This window comes from Excalfactoria chinensis, chromosome 24, assembly GCF_039878825.1.
Source record: "Excalfactoria chinensis isolate bCotChi1 chromosome 24, bCotChi1.hap2, whole genome shotgun sequence".
Lineage (NCBI taxonomy): Eukaryota > Metazoa > Chordata > Aves > Galliformes > Phasianidae > Excalfactoria > Excalfactoria chinensis.
In genome coordinates, this window is record NC_092848.1 from 2,586,059 (window position 1) to 2,612,210 (window position 26,152).

At 49.9% G+C, this 26,152-nt stretch overlaps 1 protein-coding gene across 2 annotated transcripts; it reads right to left on the minus strand.

Moving 5' to 3' along the window:
* On the minus strand, window positions 1-25,817 carry LOC140262355 (corticotropin-releasing factor receptor 1). Of its 2 annotated transcripts, XM_072356650.1 has the most exons (13): window positions 25,560-25,817; window positions 18,919-19,003; window positions 10,791-10,910; window positions 9,513-9,598; window positions 8,408-8,514; window positions 7,903-8,023; window positions 7,493-7,646; window positions 7,127-7,187; window positions 6,195-6,267; window positions 5,024-5,109; window positions 3,990-4,125; window positions 3,758-3,799; window positions 1-2,371 (listed from the first exon to the last, which is right to left on the minus strand). In XM_072356650.1, the coding sequence occupies exons 1-13, from the start codon at window positions 25,605-25,607 to the stop codon at window positions 2,231-2,233; spliced, it is 1,260 nt and encodes a 419-aa protein (XP_072212751.1). In that variant the 5' UTR covers window positions 25,608-25,817; the 3' UTR covers window positions 1-2,230. The 2 variants fall into 2 exon arrangements, with proteins under 2 accessions (XP_072212751.1, XP_072212753.1); XM_072356652.1 differs by lacking the exons at window positions 9,513-9,598; window positions 10,791-10,910; window positions 18,919-19,003; window positions 25,560-25,817 and adding an exon at window positions 8,668-8,803 and having other exon boundaries at window positions 288-2,371.
* Window positions 25,818-26,152: the final 335 nt, after the last annotated feature.

Below are 26,152 nucleotides of genomic sequence, written 5' to 3' on the forward strand. Positions count from 1 at the left end.
AATTGCACATTACCTTTATTCTCAGCTCAGCTGTGAGAGGGAGCGTAGGATGCTGCGTGGAAAAGTTGGAGGTGTGTTTGGTTTTGCTAAGGATGGTGGTATGAGTGTGGGAGACCCATAGTGGGGGGTCTCACCTTCTTTAATGGGATGGTGCAGATGGAAAGCTGTATCCCTTCTCTGCCCTATGGGATGGTCCTGGGGACACACAAAGCCCCCAAATGGTAAGTGAGGAGTGGTTGTGCTGGGGGTGCTTTCTCCACACCATAAATACGCCCCCAAAGTCCTTTAGAGAGGAATCAAAGTCATTTTAATCAAAGAAGGCTGAGAACACACACACACACACCTCTCCATACGGAAAGCATCGGTCAGAGCAAACCATCGAGAGAAAGGAAAAGCAGCGATGCAAAAGCAGACACACGCATTTGGGTTTCTCTCTTTGCTCTTTTCACTTTGCAGCTTCTTTCCCAACCAGAAACGACAGCTTTGAAAAAATCAAACAAACCCAAGGGAACACAGAGCGCATCGCTGGTTGGAACACCTTTTGTATGATGAAAACACACTTCTTTGAGGGGAGGGGGGGGTTCTCCCTTCTTTATATCACCAGCAGCTCTGAGACAGCACCTACCCAAGTGCCCAACACAACACAGAGCAACCCATAGGGAGTCCATTCCTGCAGGATGTCACCAAGCAGGGGCATGGGATGGGCTCTGGCTGTGCTATAAGCAGTGCTTTCCTCAGGGTTTGCACCATTGTTACACATCTGCCCACATGGGAATAAAGGTGGGGCCATCTGGTTTTCCTCTTGTATAACTCCAGGGTTATCCACTCTTGGGATGAAGGGCATTTTCTGCTGGTGATGGGTGAACTTTGCCTGCCCCACATAAAAGGAATTGTCCCAGTGGTGGTCACTGGGTGATGCTAGGAGTTACTCCTACCATGGCACTAGGGGTATTTCTGGGTTGGGCTGCACAGTAGAAAAGCAAGTGGGAAATCTCCAAGGGAGAAAGAGAAACAGAAAGGATTTGCTTCAAACTGATGAACTTTGTAAATGTTTAAGGAAAGATCCTGGAGGTTTTAGCCTGAATCTTTTTAATATATATATATATATTTTTTTCCTCTTTCTTTTCTTTAAAGTAAAAGAGATTTTGTTCCTTTCTGGTGGTGCACCCTGAGGAAAATCACACCCTACAAATTCTACAATGCTTAAACCTTCCCAGGATGAGAAATACTTAGAGCTGTGCTTTACAGGGGGTGGAACTGAGGCACAGAAGTGTGAAGTGACTCCTAGCAAAGCCTGTGGGGCCTCTGAAGCAAAGCCCTGGGATGCAGAGAGTAGCCTCAGCTCACAGCCCCTCTGCATGAGCATCCCACTGGGGGTAAAGCTTGGCTCTCAGGTCAGGGCCGGATCCTTCACTGCACACAGAGCTGCATTCTGTGACCACATGAAATGGGATGCTGAGGGCAGACCAGGGACATGGCAGAGCCCAGAAGCTGGTGTGAGGATGGAGGCTGCCACTCCTCCAAGGCACTTAATCCCAGCATGGGAGGGATTCGGCCCCGGTCTCTACACAAGGGCAGGGAGCAGCTTTGGCACTGAGCTTGGTGGGAGCAGGGCAGGGAGGGACAGAGCCACACACATCTCCATGGGGCTGTTCATCCTCACCTTTCCCCGAGCAGGGCCAGGGGGCCAGGTTGAGTCCTGGGGCTCTGACTGTGCCCTGCCTCCCTGCCCTCTGTCTCATATGGAGAAATCAGACGACAGATGGGGCTCCAATAACCCCAGTGCTTTAAAAACAAGTGGTGTAAAGCAAAGTCCACAATCAGCCTCGGACTCACCGCCACCTTCATCAACTCGGAGGCTTTTGCCCACCCTGAGCAGCATTCCCAGCCGAGGGATTAATCCCTGGGGCATCCCTGTCTTGGTGTCACCTCAGACAAGTGACAAACACAGGGAGAGTTGGGACATGGGGCATTGTACTGGGATGGATGCAGACAGAACAGCTGCTGCAACCTCTCCGGATTCCTCCTGCCACCCCAGCAGGTCACACCAGGCCAAGCAGGCAACAACGCATCTCAGATGTCCCACATCCTACAGGTCTGTCCTGTCTGTACAGGAGCTTCTGCAGAGTTTCTCATTGCCCACTACAAGTTCGTGCATCCTCTGCGAGCAGCACACCCTGCTCCTGTACCAACACAGCAGGGTCCCATCAGGCAGCAGCCTCCTCCTGCCTCACACTGCTGAGGACTGCTTGATGCTATGGAAGCTGACCCGGGTTGGAGAGGTGGGGATGGACATGGCTCGAGCCACCCGTGCACGGATGGAGTGCTTGTCCTGCCATCGGTGCCACCGCTTCCGCACAGCTGAACGCACCTGGGGGTGACACAGAGGAAGGGAATCATTATTAAGTAACATTAATACCCATCTAGCCAGCCAGCACTGAGCTATGCACGCTGCAGAGGGATTATCTGAGCTCTGCTTGCAAGAGGCAAGTGGGGGGGTTGTGTAATTTTTCCAAAGGAGAAATGGAGACTTCCTGATTCTTTTTCCTGGTCCTGCTATTGAGGGTCTGGCACCAGATGGGGCTCTGAAAGCTCTTCGAAGGCACAAAGATAAGCTGGTGGAAGGTGTGAGGGGCTGGGATGGAGGAGAGTGACAGCTGGGGACTTCTGTGACTTGTCTGGCCCCCAGCTTCCATCTCATGGGATGGAAACCATAGCAGGACCACACGCTGCATAACACAAGATGCTCACCAGCAAGTCCTCATCCAGTCCCTTTTCCTCTTCCATCAAAAATAGCAGCATCAGTGAGTTACTTAGCACATCTGAGCCTGTTATGTCAGGATGCTGCCAGCTGTCTTGTGTTGCTGAAAAGCAGTTTGAGAAATAACCCAGAGAGGGGTCCGTGTCTTCTTTGGTGCTTTAAAATACTTATGCTGCTGTTCCCTGGGGCTTTGCTGGTTGCTTTTGTGCATCACAGCCCAGTGAAGGTGTGAGAACATTTAAGAGGAGGAGAAGGAAAGGATCAACTCCTGGTCTTGTCTCCTTTCCTTGCTGCTCTCTGAGTTTTAGGTTGGGCACTGAGAGGTGCCCATTTTCACATTCACATGGGAATGGGGTCCTGGGCTCTCCTGCTGCACCAAATCACATGCATGCACCCCTAAAGCATCCATTCTCAATGGTGTATTTTCCTTCCCCAAATAAGAAGAAATAGCGAGTAACTGATATTTCCTATGAGATGTTCTGTTTTGGCTGAGATTCCTCCCCAAAGCCTTGCCTCGCTTGCTGCATGTGAGATAGGAAGCAAAAATTCTCAGTTTCTCACATTTTTGGAGGCTGAGCATCTCTGTTAAATCCAGCACAGTGTCCAAACAAGCCACAACAAATGCAAAGCCTGGGAGGAAGAATTAGTAAAGGCTGGAGACAGTCTTCCAAACAGCAAAGCCCTGGAAGCTGTCAGCTGTATTTGATTTGCATGGGGTGCTCATGGGCAATTCTCACCAAAAACAAACAGAACAAACCCACAGAACCACAGCAAACAAAACCAGAAGGAACTGAAGCTGCATTTTCTATTCCCTGGGAGAAACAATTCCCATTCTCTGTCAGATCCTCCCTCAGTAGGACAAAGCAATAACCTATTCCCCTGTATGGGTACGATGTGAGGTTGTGGATGTGCCTGCAGCCGAGGGTAACTGATCTTGCATCCCCCTCTCAAGAACAGGCACAGACCCTCCCAAGCACCCTCAGCCCCAGTGCTCACCTCACTGTTCAGGAAGCAGTAGAAGACGGAGACGAAGAAGCCCTGGAAGGAGACAAGTGCAGAGTCACAGTGGAGTTACCCCAAGGCTGAGCATCTCTGAAGCAATACCAAGGCTTGGGAAGGTTGATTTTTTGGGATGGGGAGGAATGAAATGAGACATCAGCCACACCATGTGCTCCTCCACATCCCTTGGTGTGGGCCCTGGGATGGCAGCTGGAGCTGAGAGCCATACCTGGAAAGACTCCAGGAAGGAGTTGAAGTAGATGAAGACTATCCTGGAGATCTCATCCTCTCCTGGATTGACGAAGAACAGCATGTAGGTGATTCCCAGCAAGGGCAGCAGCACCAGTGTGGCCTTGACTGCTTTTCTGGGGAGAAACCATGGAGATGAGCTGCCACCATGCAGCACTGAGCATGGGGGCTGTCCCCATCCCACTCTCAGCACCAACATGAACAGAGTTGGTCTGTTTCCTAAAGCAATCCCCAAATAATTGAGCTGGTTTTGAGCACCTTGTTTGGCTTCTCAGCCAGAACGGGTGCTGGATAGCAAAGATCTGACCTTGAGCTGCTGAGCTGAGCTGCTGAGCTGAGCTGCTTGGCTGAGCGAGGTCTTCGTTAAAAAGGAATTAAGGAAGGTAAGATAATTTACACCCATCGAGATGGGTTTATGAAAAACTTATCTCAGCTAATTAATTTGATATCTGTTCTTGATGAGATTACAAGCGCAGTTTGTGAGAAGCGATTGTGCTGATGCAAGAGAGAGCATGGGAAGGATAGGGGCTCACTATCTCATTCGTTTTGATTAGGGAATGAGCACAGTGCCAAGCTGACAGACTCCACTAGTAACTTAATGCCAAAAAAGCCATCCCTGGTTGGTCTGGGCTGGGTTCTACAGGAGAGCCCCAGTCACTAGTGCAAGTTGGTAGATGCCATGGGTGAACTGACAATAGCTGAGCATGCAGGGCTTCAGCAGATAAACTGGAATACAACAAGTAACCACAAATTGGAGATGAAAGCTGAAGGACACAACCTGCTCAGTTTTAGCTTCCCCAGGGCAGCAGCCATAGCAGTGGAGAACCTGTTCCCTTTTACCAGTGCTGCTTCCTTCCTCTTTTAACAACCACAGATGTAATGTCTGCGTGTCTTCAAAAAGCATTTGAGGTTCTCTTAGGTGTCTCCACGCTCCCATCCCCTTGTTGCTCATCTGGTGGGGCTATTTCTGTCCCTCCTCCATCATGCTAAGGTGGTTCCTAGGTCTGCTCTTACCTGTACTGGATTGTCTCCGATGTGGTGGATGCTCGGAGCTTGGTCATGAGAATCCGAACAATGTTGAACAGAAAGATGAAGTTGATCTGGAAAGCAGAGGGCAGCTGGTAAATGTCTGCTCCCCCGTGTTCTCCTCTATTCCCACAGCAGAGGAAATGTGCTGAGGGAAATGGGAACACCTCATGAACACAAAGCAAGCCTGGGGTGAGCCTCAAAACTAAGAAGCAGTGGATGCAGTATGCATGGACCCTGTTTCTCATGAGGATCCACACTGCCTTCCTTGCACTGGGAGAGGGCATCTATGTATATATATAAGCAATAAGATATAGGAGCTTATTTGCAGAACTGAGGGCTGAAGAGCACACCAGAAGATGAGTATAGAAGGGGTGTGAGCAAAAAGTAGATGGAGAGGAGGATTGTAAAGCAAACAAAGGGATGCGGGGAGACTGGTTGCCTGCCCTCCTGGCTGCCAACTGCTAATGAAACTGGGGGGCGGTGCTAGGGCTGAGCACAATTGACACAGATTAGAAGTGGCCAGGCTACCTGATGGGCTGGAAAATGAAAGCAGCTCAATTATCCAGCGAGGTGATGGGAAGGCTGCTTGGTACCAGTGATTAATGCCCCCTTGGGTTTTCCTAGCATTGAGAGTGGAAGGAGGAGAAGCTGAAGGGGACCTTGTGCACAGCTTTTGTCCTGCAAATGCTGACCTGATACTAGCACTGATGCTTGTGACCTGCCAGCTCTGCTCCTATTTGCCCCTTCCTGAGAAAGTGAAGTCCCAGTAGATTGTTTGACCTCTGGATCAAGTGTTGCTGCCCAGCCAGTAGCCAGTAGCAAACTGCTGCAGAGCAAAGAGTGAGGCTAAGGCAACTCCTGATGTTTGGCAGAACACACACCTGCACCCAAACAATGCCTCAGCAGCAATGTGGAGACTGATCAGTGCTTGTAGGATTCTGGTAATGGAGGTATCCCTATCAGAACCCCTTTCTAGCCCACCTCAAGTTCTCAGGATCCACACATGATGCTTCTCATCATAGCTGGGTGCTGTGTGAGTGGAGGGAGCCTGACTTGCAGGGCACTGCAGCCATGGGACAGCACAGCAGCAAGACCCAGGTCCACATACAGATAGGAAGGACCTGATATGTAGCAAGCAAGGTCACTTTGCCCTTACCAGAAGCACCAGGATCATGGGACCTTGATAGATGTAGTCAGTATAAACTCCTGCTCGCTTCCCAAACCAGCACCTGCAAGGCAAAGGCAGACAGTGTTGGGAACATGTGGTGTCAGGGACAAGCCTGCAGAACAAGTGACTCGGTTGACTTTGACCCTTACATAATGTCTGTAGGTCACTGTCATAGCATGAAGGCAGTAAGACTTAGGCTGCTGTAGCTGGGAGCAGCTGCTATGGAACAGCTACTCCCACACACCAGACTACATAGGGAGGTTTATACTGGTCCTGTATGAGTGTGGGACCTGGTTACTGTGGGGTAGGGAAGGACAACCTTACAAAGGGTTGGCTGTGTCCCCAGCAAATCCCATAGGAGCTAATGGTATCAGTGTCCTGAGAGCACCTGGTTGAATTTTGGTTAACGATTCCTTCTCCTGCGTGCAATAAGGATGCTCAAGTCATGAGGCAAAACTAGTGCTGCAAAACAAGGCGAGCTGCATTCGCTGGAGCAGGCTCTTTTCAATTCCACCATCCCCACGATGAACTCATCAGGTTCCTGTTAAGTCCTCCATTAACAAGTCTCTGTGAAAATGGCTCAGGTGGTGGTAGTTTATATCTCTACCGGTAGATTAAATCCCAGCTCCACTTAGCAAACACTCTGTGAGAGCTGTGGCTTAATCTAGCCTTTTCCCTTCTTAAAAATCTCATTTGCAGTTTGAAAGGAAAAATGCAGCAGCAGGAAGGGTGTGTGCTGCAGTGAGCCTAAAGGCGGGATAAAAGAAAGAATGGGAGAATATCATTTTTCCTTGCACCCTTTCCCTGTGCCCCATCCCATGTGATCCCCCCGCAGGCACATCCATGCCTGCTATGTGCCAGCTCCTTGCATGACCAGGGAATTGCAATAGGGAAGGGGGAAGGAGAGCAGAGAGGCTCACTTCTCGTTGTCATAGTAGAGCTTCCCGATGGCCCAGGCGACAATGATGGGCAAGGGGATACCTGCAGATGAACACACAGACAGGTCTCAGGAGTGCAATACTGCAGCCAAATGATGATGGTCTTCTTGCACAGGGCAAACTGATATGGGCATGCACTGTTCTCATGTTCCTGAAGGGAGCTGTTTCAAATCACAGAATCACTTGGGTTGGAAAAGACCTCCAGGATCATCTAGTCCTACTATCAGCCCATCCCCCTCCATGCCCACTAAAGCACATCCTTAAGTACCATGAGGTGAAACAAGAGCAGGAGCAGAGGATAGGGGTGAGTATCACTCATTGCACATAGGGAAGTGCCCTTGTACTTACACCAGCCAATACAGATGAACATCCACTTGCGGAGCTTGTCAGTGGAATAGGTGAGGACGATGGCTGTGTGCAGGTAGCAGCCCTCACCGAACATCCAGAAGAAGTTGGTGACGTGGAAGTAATTGTAGGCAGCAGTGACCAAGCGGCACCAGACCTGCCAAGAGTTTAGGAGATGCAGTGAAGAACAGAACTACCTCAAAGAGACAATAAACAAATCACCATGGCCGCTTCTTGATGCTCTGTGCTACAGTGAGGAAACTGAGCCATAGCATGACACAGACCCCAGCAGAGCAACTGAGCCCAGGCTTCCCTTAAGCCTTGGTTGCTTTTCAGCCGCCAAGCAGCACTATTTGACCTCTCAAGTTAGCTTTTGTGGCCTCGTCTCTAAGATCCTTGAGCTTCCCACCTACCACATTGCTCTCGTGCACCTCTGGGTTCATTGTGAGCTGCACCACAAACCACGTGGCATTGCGTAGGATGAAGGCCGTGATCAGGTTCCAGTGGATGATATTCCTCAGACACCGGATGCTCCTGCAGAATGGGGGGACAAATCAGAGAGCACAATGGCTGCCTGAGGACAGACCCCAGGTGGGCTGAAGGGGAAGACAAGGCTCTTTGTGGGGCCGACTGTTTTCAAAGGAACCCAAAGCCCAGTGATGAGACGCTAGGACTGTGCCCTGGGTGATGTGGCCAGGTGATGGAGGGCACCAAGTAGGACCCTCTGCCTCTATAAGTCATTGCTTTAAAAAGCAGAGGGAATAAAATAACTCTGAGGCAGGCATTCAGACTGGAGAGTGGCTTGAGATCAATGGCCATGGAAGGGACACAGCAGAACACCAGGTCTCCAGGTCTGCCCCCACCTGAAGGGACCTCTATAGGCAGCACTATCCCCCAACAGCAGGTTGAGTCTCTCACCGTAGGCGCATGAAGAGGACGAAGGCCACAAGGAGGGCCCCCAGTGAGACGCAGTGCCCCAGGTAGTTGATGATGACAGCAATGTGGTAGTGCAACTTGCTCTTCTTCTGTGGAGAAGAAGACAGAGAGGGGTCAGTGGGATCCCAAACCCTCCTCCTCCACCTCCCAGAGCTGCTCTGCAGAAACCCATTGGAGTCCACCTTGTGAAGAAGCTGCTGGGAACTGCAGATGGAGCTAATTTAGGCAGGAAATATACAAACCTGCACAGGCAATGGGCTTGGGTACTTCGTATCTTGCTCCTACATCAGCCCTGCTCAGCACTAGGACATCCCTGACGCATCATCTGGGGGAAACCCTGCTGTAACTCAGCCAAGCTCACTGGCAGCACGATGCTTGATGTCTCTGTTCATTCCCTTTAGCCCTGGGGCAGCTGAGAGGCTGGGATGAATTTGGGCAAAGAGAACAGGGGATCACAGGAAGGCATGAGTGATAATTAAATTAATTGATTGCTCCTGCTGTTAGGCAATCATCCAACCTGTGAATTAGCAATTAACTGAGTGAGAAAACTATTCCTGGCAAGAGATATCAGCATCCTAAATACCAGAGGTGGTTATCAGCTGTAAATGAGCAGCCTGTATCTCTTCTCCTTTGCTCTGAGGGGTGGCTCGACCTACGCAGGGGCTTGTAATTTTTTGTATCCATTCCATTCAGCTTCCTAAATATCTCCTTTATTTCATTGCCAGGAGGGAGATATGGAGTTTGGGTTGTTCTGTTTTCATCATAAGGAGCTGCAGAAGCAGAAGAGGGTAATAGATGTGGAGGATGTGCTGACCTGTACCATGCAGCCTGGCACCAAGAGAACTCACATTACAAACCCTCTTGGCCTTTTAACATGGAAGGAATCAGAAATCATTTTATTTTTGCAAAGGAAATGAAAGTGTACATCAACGATAGAGTCACCCTTATATAGATATGGATGCTGGTGCGTGCCCAGCCCCATTGCTCCTTTGGGCCATTCCTGAACCTAGATACCATTGCCCTTCAAAATTCCATCATCCATTCCTCACCCTTCTGCCTGGAACCCAAGGCACTACCAATGCCTTACCTCCTCACTGAGGATCTCCTGGCATTGGGAGTAGTTGACTCGTGCTGCCCAGCTCCCATTAGCGAGGCACTCCCTGTAGCCATTGTCTGAAAGAGAGGTGTACATCCAGGGGTTAACAGTGCCTGGAGATGGGCACAAGCCCATGGATGTGACAGATTTGACCTGAATATGTCAGTAAAACAGGGGTCTCTGCTATCAAGCCAGTGGCATCTTTCTCTGTGAAGTTGCCTCAGATATTTCTTCATTTGATAGACAACAAAGGATCAGATTCCTGGGGTGCCACTCCTGCTCTGCAAAGCTTTACAGTGAGAAAAGGAAGTCTTTTCCAGAAAGCATCAAGGCTTTGGGAAATGCTTTCAAGATGATCTGTCCCTTGAGATGCTGTCGCAAGCCTCCCAAAGCACTCATAGGCACAAAATGTGATATGGGAAGGTTTAGAAGCCCATCCTTGAGCTTCCTCAGACCTGGGCTGAACTGCTTTAGAAAGAGCTCCTTTCTCCTCATTTTAGGTATCTGGAAATCAGAGGTAAACAGCTTAAAACTACATGGGAATGAATGATTCAGACCTGCTCAAGGGCTTTGAATCTCCACCAGTGCTGTCCCTTAGTGCCCACCAAGTAGCATGAGTCCAACTCCTCCACCTGCTCCAGCAATCACCTGCAAATGCACTGTGGAGTTGGCTGCATTAGGAGCACTCTTTGCCTCTCAGCAGGGATGGAGAGGGGCAAGGCTAATCAGGAAGGCATGGCTATGCCAGCCTTGGAGCAGCCTACAATTAGCATCAGCACAGGGCAGTGCTGGGCTTCTGATATTAACAGGAGAGACCACAAGCCTCATCAGGGCAATAGGATGAGACGGGGATGGGATGGCTCTTGGGCAGGCATGAGTGGGAATTAATGCAAACAGACTCCTGCAAGGTAAGCACCACGAAGCAGGATCCATGTGTATCTACAGTGATACTGTGCTGGAAGGAGATAATAGTGAGGTCCCTGCTCAGTTGAGGGCTATAGACCAGAATGCCACCTCCAGCAGCAGGATAGTTCCTTCTTCACACCTCAGACCCCAAATGGGGACATTGGCTCCCTTTTTCTTCCCAAGTGTTTGTCCAGGAGCACCTATTTATGCAACCATCTTCTCCAAAATGCGAGATGATGGATTATTTCCTATTTAGATAACATGCCCCAAAGGGCACCCAAACAAGATCCATACCCACTGATGTTCTGTCACTTGTCCCCCATCCACTATCCATCCCATCCCCCTTGGTGCTGCTCAACTTACTTGTGGTGTTGTACCTCACGCCATAGAAATACTCGGGGCAGGGACGAGCCACCAGTTGTCCCACTGCACTGCGGGGCCAGCATGTGCCAATCAGGTCCACCGAGGCATTGCACTGAGGCCCTGGTGGAGAGAAGGGTAGAGGTTTAGTGGGGGTCTCTGGGCCACCAAGGGCCTTCTCCAGGACCTTGAGGGTTTGTGGTCCCAGTGGAGTGGTTGAGTTGCTGTGAGCACTGCTCCCACATTAGCTTCGTGGCAGATACCAAACATTTTCTGCACTGAGGCTCTCCAAAGAGCTGGTTGATCCATCCTATTTGAGATCATTGCCCTGCACACTCAGATTAAGCGTGGTTAAAACATGAGCCTGGTTTCCTGACCCAGCCCTCCACCTGAGTCTGGGATCCCCTGTTCTGGTCCTCCAAAAAGGGAAGTATCTCTTATCCCACATTTTGGAGAGGGTGGGGGAGGAGGAGTCCTTTCCTCAGCCAGGACTTTGGCATTTGACCCCAAAACAGCCATATTTTCCCATTTCCAGAGCTGACAGGATGCTCCCCAGAGCACTTCCAAGCTCCCCCAACCTTCAGGCTCCAACATCTCCTTCCTTGCCATCCCCGTTGGTCTGTTCCAGCCTTTTACCAGAAAGAAAACTCCAGATTTCAAGCAGGACTTGTGTGCTTTTCTCAGCTACACAAGTATGCTAACGTAGACATTAGGTAGGCCAGATTGCAGGCTCTTTTATGTGTAATTTGTATATATTTAGAACAACATGTACTGTAGCTAAATATGTCCTAGCTCCATCTCAAAGCGAGGTAGGAAGTACAGCGACTGCAATATCAACACAATGCCACCCCCATCAGACAGCAGGTGGGTGATGGGCAGCAGACCTTGGCAGGGCAGAGGCCAGTCCAAACCACTCCTGGGAATCAGAGCTGTTTGTGCTGCCAGTGTAGAGCCAGACATCACCATTCCCTAAGGCAACCTCCTACAATTAGAAGCTCATTGGGTGTAAGAACACATTTTCCCCCTGACCAGGACTTGACACAGTGCAGGCTGTTGTTTGGAAGCCTTTCCCAAGGATGGGTAGAGCTGGCTGAAGAGCAACCAAACAAAACAGCAAAGCATTGCATTATGATTGTGATAAAAGTATTTTTAAAGGGGGAATATTTTCTTCCATTGCTTATATGGAGAATTGGCTTCTGTGGCTTCTTGGGATATCCTCAGTGCTAAATTGCAGTGTGAAGGAAAAGAGGGTTGTCTTCATTCCTCTTTGTTAAGAGAAAGAAATCTCCTCCTAATGTGTGAGCTGCAAAGCATCCGAGCGTGGTGAGCGCTGCCTTCTGCCTTCCATAGCGGGTAGTGAGAAATTAATTTTAACACTGACCTTTGCTTTTAGCTTTCTTCATGTGTACGGTTGCTGTAGCAACCTTTACTTTATGTTAACTGTTTTAATGTAGCTTTTCTTAGGCAAAAAGAGAAGTGTTTAATCACACGCGTAGAGTGCGTGTCTGTCTCATCTGCATCCATTAGGAACTGTTGTGCTCTTTAGGTGTTTTGACCCAAACTTGGTAGAGAAATAGAAGGTCACAGGCAATGAAATCCCTGTTTAAAATTTTATGATAATCCACGTCCAGATAGAGAAAAGAGAACTGGTAATTGCTTCCACTGAGGACCAAGTTAAATTGTGAGTGCTCTCCCTATTAGTCACCTGGGAATTCACCCAGGTGAGAAGTCACATGAATACCTGGAGCACAAAAGATTCATTTGGGATAACCCAGCATGGGAGAATGGAACTTGCACAGTGCTAATGGCAAAAAACTCTCTCTAGGATCAGCAGGGCTGAGCACAAGTGCTATTTTCTCTTAATCTCTTGTGCCTCAGCTTCCCTTCCTGCATCCCAGTGGCTGTGCTGTGCTCACAGAGCCAAACAAGGCTCAGCAACTACAAGTCAGCAGAGCCAGAGGCTGGCAGCAAGGTATTCCACTTAGTAAAGTAAAACCACTGCAGGACCATCAATAACAAAACCCGTGACATGGAAATTACATGGTCAGACAAAAGTGGCACTGGTTAGTTACAGTTCTGCTCAAGTTTGGATGTAATGCCTTCACTTTTCTCTCCCAAGCGCTGGATTCAATATTGTTTGGCACTCCACTTTAAGTGGAAGGCTACAGTATCTCTCCTGCTTTCTGCAACTCAGAAATGCTGTTCTCTCCAGCATGTAGGGAAGAAAAACTCTCAGTGTGGGGAAGGGTTAAGTAAAGCAGTAAGGAAGGTGCCATGGGGGCTATGCTGTCCCCTTTGCCCATCACACTGTCTGCTCCAGATGTTCCCCAGCAGCACACAGCTCCCAGCATTTAGAGCTCTGTTTAGCATGGAAATGATATGCATCACTGCTAAAAGCATTCAGATCTCCTTTGCAGCTCGTCCTATTTGCAGGGGATTATTTTCTCAGGTTCTGCAGCCGCCTGCTCCAGCTTCCTCAGCATTGTTGGCTGTGGTCTTTGCAGCAAAAACAAGGTCAATAAATATCCTATTTGCATCCATTTCCCCCAATTTTACTCCCTTACTGTGTGTAGAAACACAGCATCTAGGGTGGGAGAGAGCTGGTCCTGCTTTAAGACAGAGAATGTGGCACTGGGGAAGCTGTTCAAATCCTTTCTCATCCTGTTTCCTTAAGGGTTTTGCTGCTTTGAAGCAATGTAAAGCATTTCTGAAGAAAGAAGTGCTTGTCCAGGGACTTACACTGAGATGACTACTTCCCAATAACTGCATCAGGATAACTATAGCAATATCCTTGCTGTTTCTGTAGAACATAGCAATATCACTGCCTGCCTTGCTCACAGAAGCCTGAGACAGCTCCACGATAAAGCAATGCAGGCATATGAAGCCTGGCAGCTAATCTGTCAAAAGATTTGGAACAAATATAAAGAGGGCAAAGCACATCTTACCCTGCGCCAGCACCACCAGACGTGTGGCTGCAGTGCTACAAGCCAGTGCCAGGAGGTTTGGAACAGGTTTGTATCATCAGATCACTGCTTTGCTCAAGCAAAGATTGTGCTGATAGAGTTGTGTTGGGGAACACATCCCCATCTGACACCCCAGTAAAACTTTGCAGCCATGCAGTGCCTCAGCTGGCTGCTACATCCCCAGCAATGCTACAGCTGCTCTGCAGATGAAGCCTTTTTCAGTTCATGCAGTGCCAAAGGGGCAGGAAAGACGATGGGAAGCTGAATCACACACTTGTCCTTATGTCGAGTGATGCAGTTATCTATCTAAGGTATCTCAGGAGGCTGACTAAGAGCTGAGATGTGTTAGCTCATATCTCTACCAGTCTGGAAATGTTACTCAACAACAACTATCTCTGTCCATTCCTGATGGCCTCAGTGGCTGTTTCTCATGCAGGCCAAAGCACTGAGCTCCTAAGGGATGTTCCTTCTGCAGCACTTGTATTTAGCAACCAGGGCTCCATGTCTACATCTAACCAGAACTCAATCACTGCAGCCAGTATCTAGGGGTACCCACCACCCCTTCCAGGCAGCTCCACTGCACTGGTGAAACAGGAGGAGCAATTCCACACCTCACTGCCCCCAAACCAAGAGCCTTGATGAGAATGCTCCTCTTTAAAGGCTCTGACATGTCCATGATGGGTAGGTGCCAAATGCTGGAGGCAGTGAGTGAAACAGCGCTGGTGGGCAACTTTAACATAGGGCTGAAATTGGGGGGAGTGGAGTTATTTGCCTTCCCTTTGAGTTGAGGATGAATACTTAACCAGGCTGGGGCCACTGAAATTGTCTCAAAATAACCTGATCCTTGCTCAATTCCTACCTCCAGCACTGACTTGGGTGGTGTTGGATGTTTCTATTTACTTCTATAAGTGTCCAGTCCTCAAAAAAATCCCCAGTAATCCTCCCAAACATTCGAGTTCCACGATCCTCAATGAAAAAATTATTAAGCGGGCTAATTAAGTGTTATGATAGTGAAGTATCTTTGTAATACATTTTCAGCTTGATGCTATTCATGCTTGCTGACCATCCCCTTGGGCTGTTATTCTGGAGGATAAACAGGAGGCATCACGCCAAGCTATTGATGGGATGCATCCGTGCTATGTCAGCACCTGAGATGGCTCCCAGTTAAACTTATGGAGAATATATATGTCTTTGGTACACAGTGTGTTGGATCATATCTGTGTATGAAAGATGTAATGGAGTGGGTTGGTTTGGGCCATATGACACACGATGTGGTTGATGCTGTGTTATTTCCATGGGTAGCAGCCAGTGCTTTATTCCTTGGTTATCCTTGGGCTTTGTGCTGGGTGAGCAAGGAAGCACAACCCCTCACTGGCAGAGATTTCCTCTGTAATGTGGCTAAAACAGAGCGAAGCAGTTGGCAGGGATGTTACAGCATCCAGTCCAAAGTGCAGTTTAATGGCACTGAGATGTGCTAACGCGTTGCTTCCTACCAGAAAACCTCAAACTGTCACCATCTTCCCTCTTCCCCGATGACAAACATGTGAATAAAAGCAAGTTTCTATCGACATTCCCATTTCCCAGATGATGGAGCTGAATGGCTTCATCAATACCCGCATACGCTTAAAACACTGTGATTTTTCCATATAGGTGAGTACGAATTTATCAGCCACAGTATCGCTGCTCTCCATCAGCGCTGAGTCCCTGCCAGGATTCACTGCTGCCTCTTTAGCCCTTTTTATTAGTATTTCTGCATCGGTAGGAGAGATGCCAACCAGGCTGAAGGGAGAAGAGGCATTGATGTTGTTAATTTGACCTTTATGAATTTAAAATCCAGTCTCTTCCCCTGGGGAGGCAGCAAGTGAATAGAAGAGCTGCAGCAGGGCAGGGATGGCTGTCGCAGTGCTGCTGGTGTGGAACTGGAGAGCATGGAATGCTCCTGGTCACATTGTCACCCTCTGCAAAACTTGCCCCCACACCTGTCCCACAAAGCACACACAATGAAATGTTCACATTGCTCACTGCTCTTCTCTGCTCCTCATCCCCAGGCTTTTGCTGTAGCTTCCCCCCCAGCTCAATTTGTTTTATTTGAATGCAAAGCTATGCTCCCTTCTTCCCCTGAAGATAGCTCAAGTATTTTAAATGCAAACAAACACACATTTTTATTCAGCTCTGCCTGGCTTTGGTGTCACTTCCTTTTGCTTTAGGTGAATGTGCAGTGGTCCGAATCACTTCTTTCCTGGAAGGAGTCAGCTGTGCTTCTTGCTCTCTTCTGGGCACACACAGGGGATTAAGGATAACAATTTATTGTGATAACAATTTAACAGCTTGAAGAAGTGAATCGTGCAGCCAGAAGTACCGGAGCTATTAGCAATTGGGTGCCAACTCCTTGGGCTGATCCAAGCCTGAATGCTATGAAAGGCAAAATAACCCCTCAAGCACTCGCTCTGCTTGACTGCTTTTTGCTGGGCTGCTCTGGGAAAGCCTCACCTATTAGTTAGGTTTTCCCATCTACTCCGACTCCCCTTTCCTTCCCAGTGAAAAGGCTGCAATGAGAAGCATTCTTTTGACAGTGGGATGCTTCGTCCTCATGGGCAAAATGACCTCATCCCTCTGCAAAAGCTTTGTGGCAACGGGGGGAAGCAGCTGCATACAGACCCCAGGGAACTGAAATCAGGAAGGTAATTTGCTGTCTGCAGCAATCTGAAGGCTGGGAGCCCTTGGGACAGGGACCTTTCAACCCTGAACAAGGTTGATCTTCATTGTTTCTCTTTGATAAGTTTAATTAAGCTACATTTCTTGGCTTCCAGGTGTTTGGAGGTGCAAGCTGACCCAGCTTCTAACGCATCTTCTTGGTCTCAAGTCCAGCTTAACATGGTTTCGACTTGGAGGAGCAAATAGAAGAACAGCCTTTGCAGTAGAGCAGCCAATCTGAGTGCATGGATACCCACTGAAAGGCACCGTGGATGCCTACAATAGTAGTTTGGACCATCATGCCTATGCAGCTGGTGAGCATCACCTGCATCTCTCCGCACCACTCTGTTCTAAGCAGAGAACTTTCCAGCTCAGTGCATGCACCTCAGAGCACCAGCAATAGAACCACCCAGCCTTGCATCCTCATTAAGAAGTGTAAAATTTAGTAAGGAAGGGACTGGCAGTGTGAGAAGGGTGAGAACCTGGGCTGGGATGATTTTTGGAGGAATAACTCCATAGCAGAGCCTGTCTGTGCATCCAGCTGATGCCCAACGTGCTGCGTGCTGGAGGATCCTTGGGCTCGTGTTGCCAGCATGTGCCATTTCCCAAGAGTTATGCAGACATTAACAAATTAAGTCTTGTAGTCTTACTGCAATTCCCATTAGCATCATCTTAACAAGTCCCCGCTTCAAATAGCCTCAAAACAAAGTTGCCAGTTTTGTGAACATCTCTTCCTCAGAAATGCTGCCTAAATCAGGCAGGGCTTAAACAGATCCCAAGGATGAGGGCTGACGCTGAGCTTCACTTACCAAACAACAGTCATAGGACAATTAGTTTCAGCTAAGCCCCCATCCTGAGCTGGGAGCAACTCTCACATGCACCATCCCCATCTCCATCGAGTTACCCATGCGTGGTAGGTAGGATGGAGCAGATTTTGCAGATTTAAAGCCTGGCCTGCTGTGCTCCCCATCCCAGAGTGATGGATACTGAGGTGCACTTGCTCCTGAATAGCTTTGCACTGCTAAATCCCAATGGAAGGAAGTCTGGTGCTTGCAAAAAGCATTGCCTGCTGCTTGGAAATGCTCCCTGCTCTCTACCCTGGGTTCAGGAAATGACAGCACAGGTGACAGGGGCCATGAGCTGAGCACAAGGAGGCTCCATGCCTTGTGCCATGGGTCAGCTCCTCCATCACAGGAAGGTCTGGAGGTGCTCCCCACAATTCATGGGTCAGAGCCAGAGACACATTACACCAAGAAAGGCAAGCAAGAAGAAAACCAATACCATTTATCACTGCTTAACTTGGCCAAGGACAAACACCTTGTGAAGTAATGAAACCTTCAGGGAGCAAAGCCCATGAGTGATGGCCAGGCTTCTCTGCATAGCCCCCAGGACATGCAGGCACTTCCATTTCTATCACCAGCCATGCTTTACCCTTGGCTTTCTACCTCCATGCTTCAGGTTGGGGATGCTCCTCGCCACAGTGCCCTGGGCTCTGCCAAACATACAGGCACTGAATCAGCCTGTAAAAGGACTTTTTAATGTTGTTGCTAATGGGAGCAGCGTGGCAGGGAGTCATCCATCAACCTGATGGAAAGATGCTCTACTGAGCAGGGACTGGGTCAAGCTGGGCAACTGTTTGATGCATTCTCTGTCCTCTGTCAGTTACAGAAAAAATGAGTTCTGAAGCAACCCTGGACCAGGGCGGATCTTCCTCCTGCTGCCTTGAAGCTCCTCTCCCTCAGCCACTGTTCCTCCCCCCAGATCTATCGCCAACCCAGAGCCGTCACTGCTGAGGTGACATCTAAATCATATCTTTAATGTAGGACAAAACACAATGCTTTGTGGGCCTGACCTAGATGGGTACAAACCCTTGCAAGGGAGGTGCCCATGACCCTGCTGGTGTCACCCAGCTTGACTGAGCCAGCCCCAGCCATGTTCCTAAGAGCTGCTTCCATGTCCCCAGCAGTGCTCAGTGGCACAACTCTGGGAGCACTGGAGACAGAGGACAGCTGAGCCCTGAACATATCATGGATGTGCTCCTTTGGTGACGTGGTGTCTGCAAAAAGCCACAGCTTCATGTTGTCACCTTTGGGCATGGGGGTGGTGAAGGGGTGCAGACACAGGGGACAGTGGCTCCTGGTTAGCAGAGGGCAGTTGATACCGAGGACCACTTTGGCTCCTGATGTCCTTGGGTGCAGTAGGGAAGTGGCAGCACGGAAGCAGGAGAAGAGCTGGTGTCTCTTTGCCCACCTCTCCTCCAGCCCCAAGCACATTTATTCTTCCTATTTTTAGCTCTCCTGAGCTCTGCATCTTCCACCTGCCTCAACTGACACTGCAAACTGCTGATGCAGTGTTCACCACAGGGCTGCAATGCAGCCTCAGCACATTCCCACCCCAAGAAAGGGTCTCACCCTCACCTGGCCACCCTTGCCACCAGGTGCCCTGAGCATGATCTGAGGATACAGGACACTCACCTGTGTGGTTGGTGGTGGGCAGCAGGCTTTCACAGTACTGCTCTTGGATGGAAGCTGCAACGAGGCTGTCCCGAAGGAGAAACACCTGCATGGAAAGAGAGAAGATGGGAACAGCTTTACGCACACAACATGCAGCTTCCTCACACCTCTGTTCCCTCCTGGATGTGGCAGCAGGTGGGTCTGATCTGAGCTTCCCCACACCTTAATGGGTATCCTCCCCAAATCTGCATGCACCCATTTACAGGACTGCTTTTCCACTCTTGGGGACTCCTATTATCTGCTCTTTTTCCCACCCATTGTTCTTCTTCCCCAAATATTCCCCCAGTGACCCACGTTGCAGCCCTGCACAGCCCCTGCTGAGCTTCAGTTTCTCCTGTTTAGCATTTTAATCACCACTTTTAGCATCTTTGCATCCCAAGAGCAGGCAGAGGAAACATGATGAGCCTGACACCACGTTCAGATTTGTGATACCTTATTAAAATCACAGCCTTGTAAGCTGTCAGCAGGAAAATGCATCATTAAAGGGATCTCATCCACAGGGTCAGGATGAAGCCTTCTCTAGGAGAAGGGCTTGTCTGCAAGCATTGCCGTTCCTCTTGCATGGGGAAGCACTGACCACAAACAATCCTATTGGCAAGAGCTTCTCCAGAACATCTCCTGGGTGGCTCTGCAGCTGCTTTGGAAGTGAGAACCACAGAGTCCATCTGCCCGGGGAGCTATTTTGGATAAGCTGATGCTGAAGGATTGTTTCTGGCAGAGATTGCAGTGACCTCTTCAGTCCTGCGTGGCAGGAGCAATGAAGTGATTCCATCTGCAATGAATGGATGGGATGAATGAGGGATGGCAGGGGCCAGTCTCTGCGCTCAGAGGATGGCCACCAGCAGTCAGTGAAGATAAGGAGACTCCTTCCCCACAGTCAGGCTGCTCTCCAGCGCCCCATCTCCCTTCCTGTGTGCCATTTACCTTCAAAATCATGCTGGCTAGGGAAGACACATTCCTCCCCATGTCTTAGTGTTAGCACACCCAGAGATCCCCTACCCCCTCCTGAAGCATCAGCAGGATGTGTTCAGACAGGGAGACAAGCTCCGCACCCACTTGCTCTTTTCCAAACAACTATTTACTGCCTTGGGAAGCTGGTTTTGACAGCAAGCGAGATGTCAGGCAGACGTACAAACAGAGCTGAGAATAGCTCCCTTGTTATGACTGCTCCAGATGGCACAATGGATCCAGCAGCATAACCCTGCCCCAAATGCATGCACTGCAAGGGACTGAAGCACTTCCTCCAGTCCTGCAGGATCCCACCACACCCAGTGATGCTCTTCATGAGGCTGGGCTCTGGGATCAGCACTGGTGAAGCACGACCCCAAACACGAGAGCTCCCAAGATCCAGAGATAGGGTAATTGGGCTGCAGGGGTCCGTCCCCTCTACTTTGGTGCCTGCCAGACCTATGGCTCACTGCATAGGCAGCTGGGACTCAAGGTTTCTTCCCAGAAGGGGCTGGGATGGTTTGTTCAACTGAGCAGATCTGCAAGTGTTAATTGGATGTGATGGTGCTGATTGCAGCCTGCCCAGCCTGGCAGTACCCATCCTCCTTCCAGACACAGGGAGAGGTCTTGGCACTGGACTGCAGCATGGGCTGAGCTACAGCTCGAGGGGTGAGGATGGAGCAATGGAGCACAGGTATCAGCTCTGGACAGGCTTTGAAAATGGGCTAAAATGGCAAAATAAAATAAATAATAAAAAAAATAAAATAAAATCCTCCAAATCAAACAAAACAAACAAAAGGCTTATTTTCTTTTTTCTACCTGATCCCCTCAGCGATGCTGCTAGCAGGGTTAAGATGGGGACTCCAGATGCATTTGCACAAGCCAACAGCATCCCGGCACCCTGCTGGTCAGGCTCCTACATGTACTTTGTCCCCTGCAGGTTGCTTTAACCCCTCTGCAGGCTTTACAGAAGGAAGAGGTCAAAGCTCTGTCCTTGCATCCCCACTGTCAGCTGCCACATGGCACCCAGCAGGTCCCAGCCTGGCCAAGCTGGAGCCACACACACCCCAGCGTCCCCTTCCCTTGGCCCTCATGCTCTTGCTTTGACACAGAGTACAGCCAATCCCGCTCTACAACAAAGAAAAACCTTTGTGATCTCCCTTAGGCTGCCAAAAATCACAGAGTGCTTCAGCTGAGCATTCAGCTGTGCAGGGAAAGGTAAGCAATCTGCTTTTGCAGAAGCAGTTGCTCTGCACAGAGGTCCTGCTCTGCCAGCGCGTGCTCCTGTAAGCACGATGATCTGCCAGGAGTTGCATGGCTCTGAGTTGGAGCAGCTCCTCCTTCACCTGCAGCCAACCATGGCTTCAGCACTTCTCCCCCCAGCCTACACTAATGTTTCTGTTTCACACACCTGGAGGCATCACAGCTGATGCTGAGGATACTTGGTTAAGCCTGGAGCATGCAGGACACAGCTGAGGCACCAAAAGGTGACACTGCTCCATCATTTATGTTCGTTATGCATCGCAAACACTCTCTGTGGTCAGTGTGTCACCCCCAATGTATCCAAATTGGGTCAGAAAGGAAACTGAGGCACATGGAAGAACTTGCCTAGGATTGTTCATGCTTTGCTACACTGCATGGGGCAGCTTGTTTGCATCACATTCCACCAGCTGAGCTGGGCATGTTTTTGGGGAACCTTGGCCTGAGGATGCTCATTGCTTCTATGGGTGTGAGGAGCAAGCTCTGACACACACATGGGCATATGCACAGGGCATCTGTCTCTCTGACCTGCCTCTGACCTAGCAGCAAAATTCAATTAACAACAATTAGGAATTAATGTTCCCCTGCAGTGCTTTCTCTCTCCAAAGCAATCCACACGTATTAATTAATATGTTAACATCTGAGTCAAACATCCCCCCCTCGTCCCATACTACCCAGGGACGGGCTTGTTCCCCCTCGAGATCTCATTGCCTTAAACAAGATTGGATCTGCATGGCAGAAGGGCTGACAGACAGCTCGGAGCAGAGAGAGAGATGGTTCGGAGCCTAATTAGCAATCTAAGACGGGGGTTTGGGTTTTCCACAGCTGACAGAGCTGTAATTGGAGAGCAGAGTGATTAGCGGGATGTGAGCCAGTGGCTTTGCACAGAGAGGTCAGTGGGACTGATGGATGGGTGATGATGGCCTCTGAGACCCCTCAAAAGGGCAGGAGGGGGGTTTTGTAAGCAGAAGGAAGAAGGATTGGCTTGGTCAGTGCAGAAAAACCCTCTAGATGAAGGCAGATGGACAGAAGGGCATCACATCCTCCTGTGGTACCATTTGGTGCCAGGAGCTGGGCTGGTGGGACACCCCTCTGGAGACCATTTTTATGGTCTTTTTCTCCCAGTCAGGTGCCTCCAAAACTTGGTTTCAAGATGACTGCAGGCTGCTTTCCCCGGGAGGATGCGCCCATGGTTGCTCACCATGGCACGAGCACAGCAGCAGCATCCCTGCAGGGTGTTCCTGCTGTAGGAACCCTTTCCACCCTCCTGGTGCTGCTCCCCCAGCCCTGCTGGGCTCCCTGCCAGGCTGCAGCAACAACTCACACTCATTCTTCAATGAGAGTGGAAGAAGAAAATTCCTCCTGGAGGAATCTCTATGTACAGACAGACGGGCTCAAAGCAAGAACCCCAGGAGGGGTTTTCCTATTGCTGATGTTACTGTGCTAACACTTCCACCTGGAATTAAAACATGTGAATTGATGAGTTCAGCCATGCTAGAGGGCCAGCCCCTGTCACCATGCAGACAGAAGCTTCGATGGGAGTATTTATTACGTTTGGAGCCTCCCTGAGCACGCTGGATGCAGAACATAACAAAAGGATATCAATCAGGGTTAAGAGAATGCCCGTAAAACCTGATTTATGGGAAATTAAAGTGTTTCCTGGATCACACTCCAATCTTTTGCTTCATGTAAATAATTCCAATTTGGGTTATCTATCACAGTGGACACGGATTTTGGGGGGGGATGGGTGAAAAGATGAATGATACCGTTCAGATGTTAGAAGCTAAAATGGCAAGCAAGCTGGTGTAGGGGACACTGGGAATCAGAGCAGCTCCTAAAGCATCTGAATGGGCCAGAGCAAAGGCTGCTCAAGGAGATGGGGACACGCACAGAACTGCTTTGCTGAAGTGTTTGTATTAAACTCCCCTATAGACTTTAAATATGGGAACTCTGAGAATTCAAATATCTTCACTTTGGAGGTTGGAGACTTCTTGCCCCCATGTGCCCCATGGTCCTCCCTCATGTTTTGAGGGCCATGCCCTGGGCTGAGCATCTGCCATTTAACTCCCCTCTAATTTTCCATGTTTATCTCTATTCACAGCTGGGGAAACCCCAATCACACCAAAACATTTGACAAACTTCTGAGCCAGCCCCGTGTGGGCTATCTGGTGAGCAGGGCTGTATTTTAGGGCAGGGTCAAGCCTTCTCTGTAGGCTATGCTCCCTGAATTTCTATATATTCATTCTATGGCAATAGAGCAGCTATTCTGGGAACAAGGTGTGCAATCTCCATTCGGTTTTCCATTGAAGATGTGAAACCACAGGGGTGAGCTCACACACACTGCATCAACTCCAGCATTTAAAGAAAGCAAGGTCCAGAGGAGAACCCTGGGGTTGGCAGCACATCCTACATAGCAAAGAGTGGGAAGCTGGCTTTGGGTTTATTGATGCTAAGGAGGGTCAAGAAAGAGGGGAAGCCTCCCCCTGCCATCACACCTTGGCTTTCCAGTATTATCAGCCCCAGTAGTGCCCATCTGTTCCTGACACCACTGCAGGCGAACTCAGTTCTTTTTTCAGCCACTCGTTTGGTTTGTTTAAATGATGTACAAGATGCCAGAGAGTTTTCTGACGCAATTTTGGCTGCCTGTCCTATCTGTCCATCACCCTTGCACAACAAGATGGACAGACCAACCAATCATAGGATGGTTTGGGTTGGAAGGGACCTGAGGTTCCAAACCTCTTGGTTACATTCAGGGTTGCCAGCTGCTAGATTTAGTAGTAGACCAGACTTCCAAGATCCCCATCCATCCCAGCCCTGAATACCTCCAAGGACGTGACATCCACAACCCCTCTGAGCAACCCATTCCAGCACCTCACCACCCTCACCGAGAAAAAAACCTCCCCTGATATTTAATTTCAATCTCTTCCCTTCTTTAGTTTAAAACCATTCCCCCCTGTCCTATCACCACCTGCCCATATAAAAAGTTGGTTTTCCTCATGCTTATAAATTCCCTTTCAATACTCAAAGGCCACAATGAGGTCTCCCCACAGCCTTCTCTTCTCCAGGCTGCTTTTTGTGATCTCAAACTCTGGAAGGGTTTGGAGGACTCAGTCCCACCCTCACAATGCTGCCGTGCTTGGGGAACACACAGGAGCAGCTAGAGAAGCTTTTAAGCCTGGGGTAATCTAGGAAGGCAAAGGAGCCCTCATCCCAGTGCCTCTGGGCTGGTTTTGTGACCCATCTTTGCTTCATACTCCCCCATCTCAGACCCTTCCCCTGTCAAAGCAAGGTAGTGGCTTTGCCAATGTTGTCCTTGTGATAACAGGGGGATCCTGGGGTGTGGGGGAAGAGCTCTCACTCTCTCCCACTTCCATTTTTCATATTAGAAGCAAGCAAAACCTGCATCTGGCAACACAACTGCAGAAAGAGCCAGGACTGGGGCTGTGCACTTAAAGGGGTGAGGAGCTTTGCAACACAGCAGCAGCTTGGCAGGGTGCTCAGCAGGCACAGATCAGTTCCTCTCACCCAGGTGAGAACTTCTTATCCCAAAGGTGCAGCCAAATTTACACAGCGGGAACCCAATTTGCGGGTACGAACCGCAACGGTGCTAACAGGGTGAGCTGACTCTCTGTGTTTGCTGTCCTTTTAACTCTGCAGTCACAACTGGGCCACTGAGACAGCATTTTGCAGAGAGCAAGGCACATTTATTCGGTTTTTTAACCCACTTGACACAGAGGTTTAACCATCATTGTGGTCACTGTGTTTAGCTGCCCGCTCAGGATACGATTGGAAATCTTTCCCATTCCTCATTTTCCCCATAGTCTGGGGTCTACCCCATGCTTTGGGCTGGGAGTGTTTGCTTAACAGATGAGCCCTCAGGGAGGGAAGAATATTGCTTCTGACAAAGCATTTGCATTTTGTGCAGAGCTGCAAAATTAGCAGTGGCTCCAGTTCCACAGCAAGCAATTCAAAGAGGAAAGTCTTCTGCTTTGCAGGTGGGGGGTTGGGGAGAAAGGAAAGGTTTCCTTAGGAAATCAATAAAAGAGGGGGAAGAATGAAGCTTTGCACTTGTGCTGTTCCCATCCATCACACCCCCAGTGCAGCTACCCCCTCCCACAGCTAAAGGGAAACTGGTAGCACCGGGAGCATCCAGTGAGGAAGGGGGACCTGGTGGTGAATCCCTGACTCCAACCCCCCCGCCCCCCAGCTGTGAGCTCCTGACGAGAGCCCACACTGAGTTGGGGGTCCTCCGGGGGTCGTTAAAGTGCATTTTCCCCTTTGACTTTTCCTTTCCTTCAAAGAAAGGGAAAAGTCGGAGACACGGAGCGGGTCAGGGTGCGAGGGGAGGAAGGCAGAAGAATCCTCCTGGGGTAAAGGTCTGGCGAGCACCTTACCTGCAGGAGAAAGAGGAGGAGGAGGGCAGGACGCTGGCCGGACACCATCCTTAGCTCCCTCCGCACCCAGCTACCCGGGGCATGGCCGGCTCCGCTCCTACTTCCGTCGGGGCTCTAAATCCTCAGGCTCAGGTGCCTCCTCCGTGCCCCTCTCACTGCCTTTTATAACCTCCTTGCGAGCCGCTCCGGCTGCCAGCCCACCCCGCAGCTCGCTCGCCGATGGGCTGCACCCCTCCCCACTGCCTCCCACTCCCCTTTCCCTCCCCCTCCTCTTCCTCCTCCCCTTTTTCTTCCTCCACCTCCCTACATCACCCCCCAGGACCACGGTCACCCCTTTCTCTCCCCACCGAAGCCAGAATTCGGTGCTGCTGCTTCGGGCTCTCCTGCAGAAGCTGCGGGCACCCGTGGCTCCGTGCAAAGAGATTCGGGCTGCAGATTGCAGAAGGGCTGCTGCATTCGTAGGATTTCGTTCTGGCACGTTGGTAGGGAAAAGGGAGGCTTTGCCTTCTGTCACTGCCACAGCCTGCAGTCCCTGTGCAAACTGGCTGGTGAATCAGCCCCTTTCCCATAGGGATGTGGGGAATGGGCTTCAG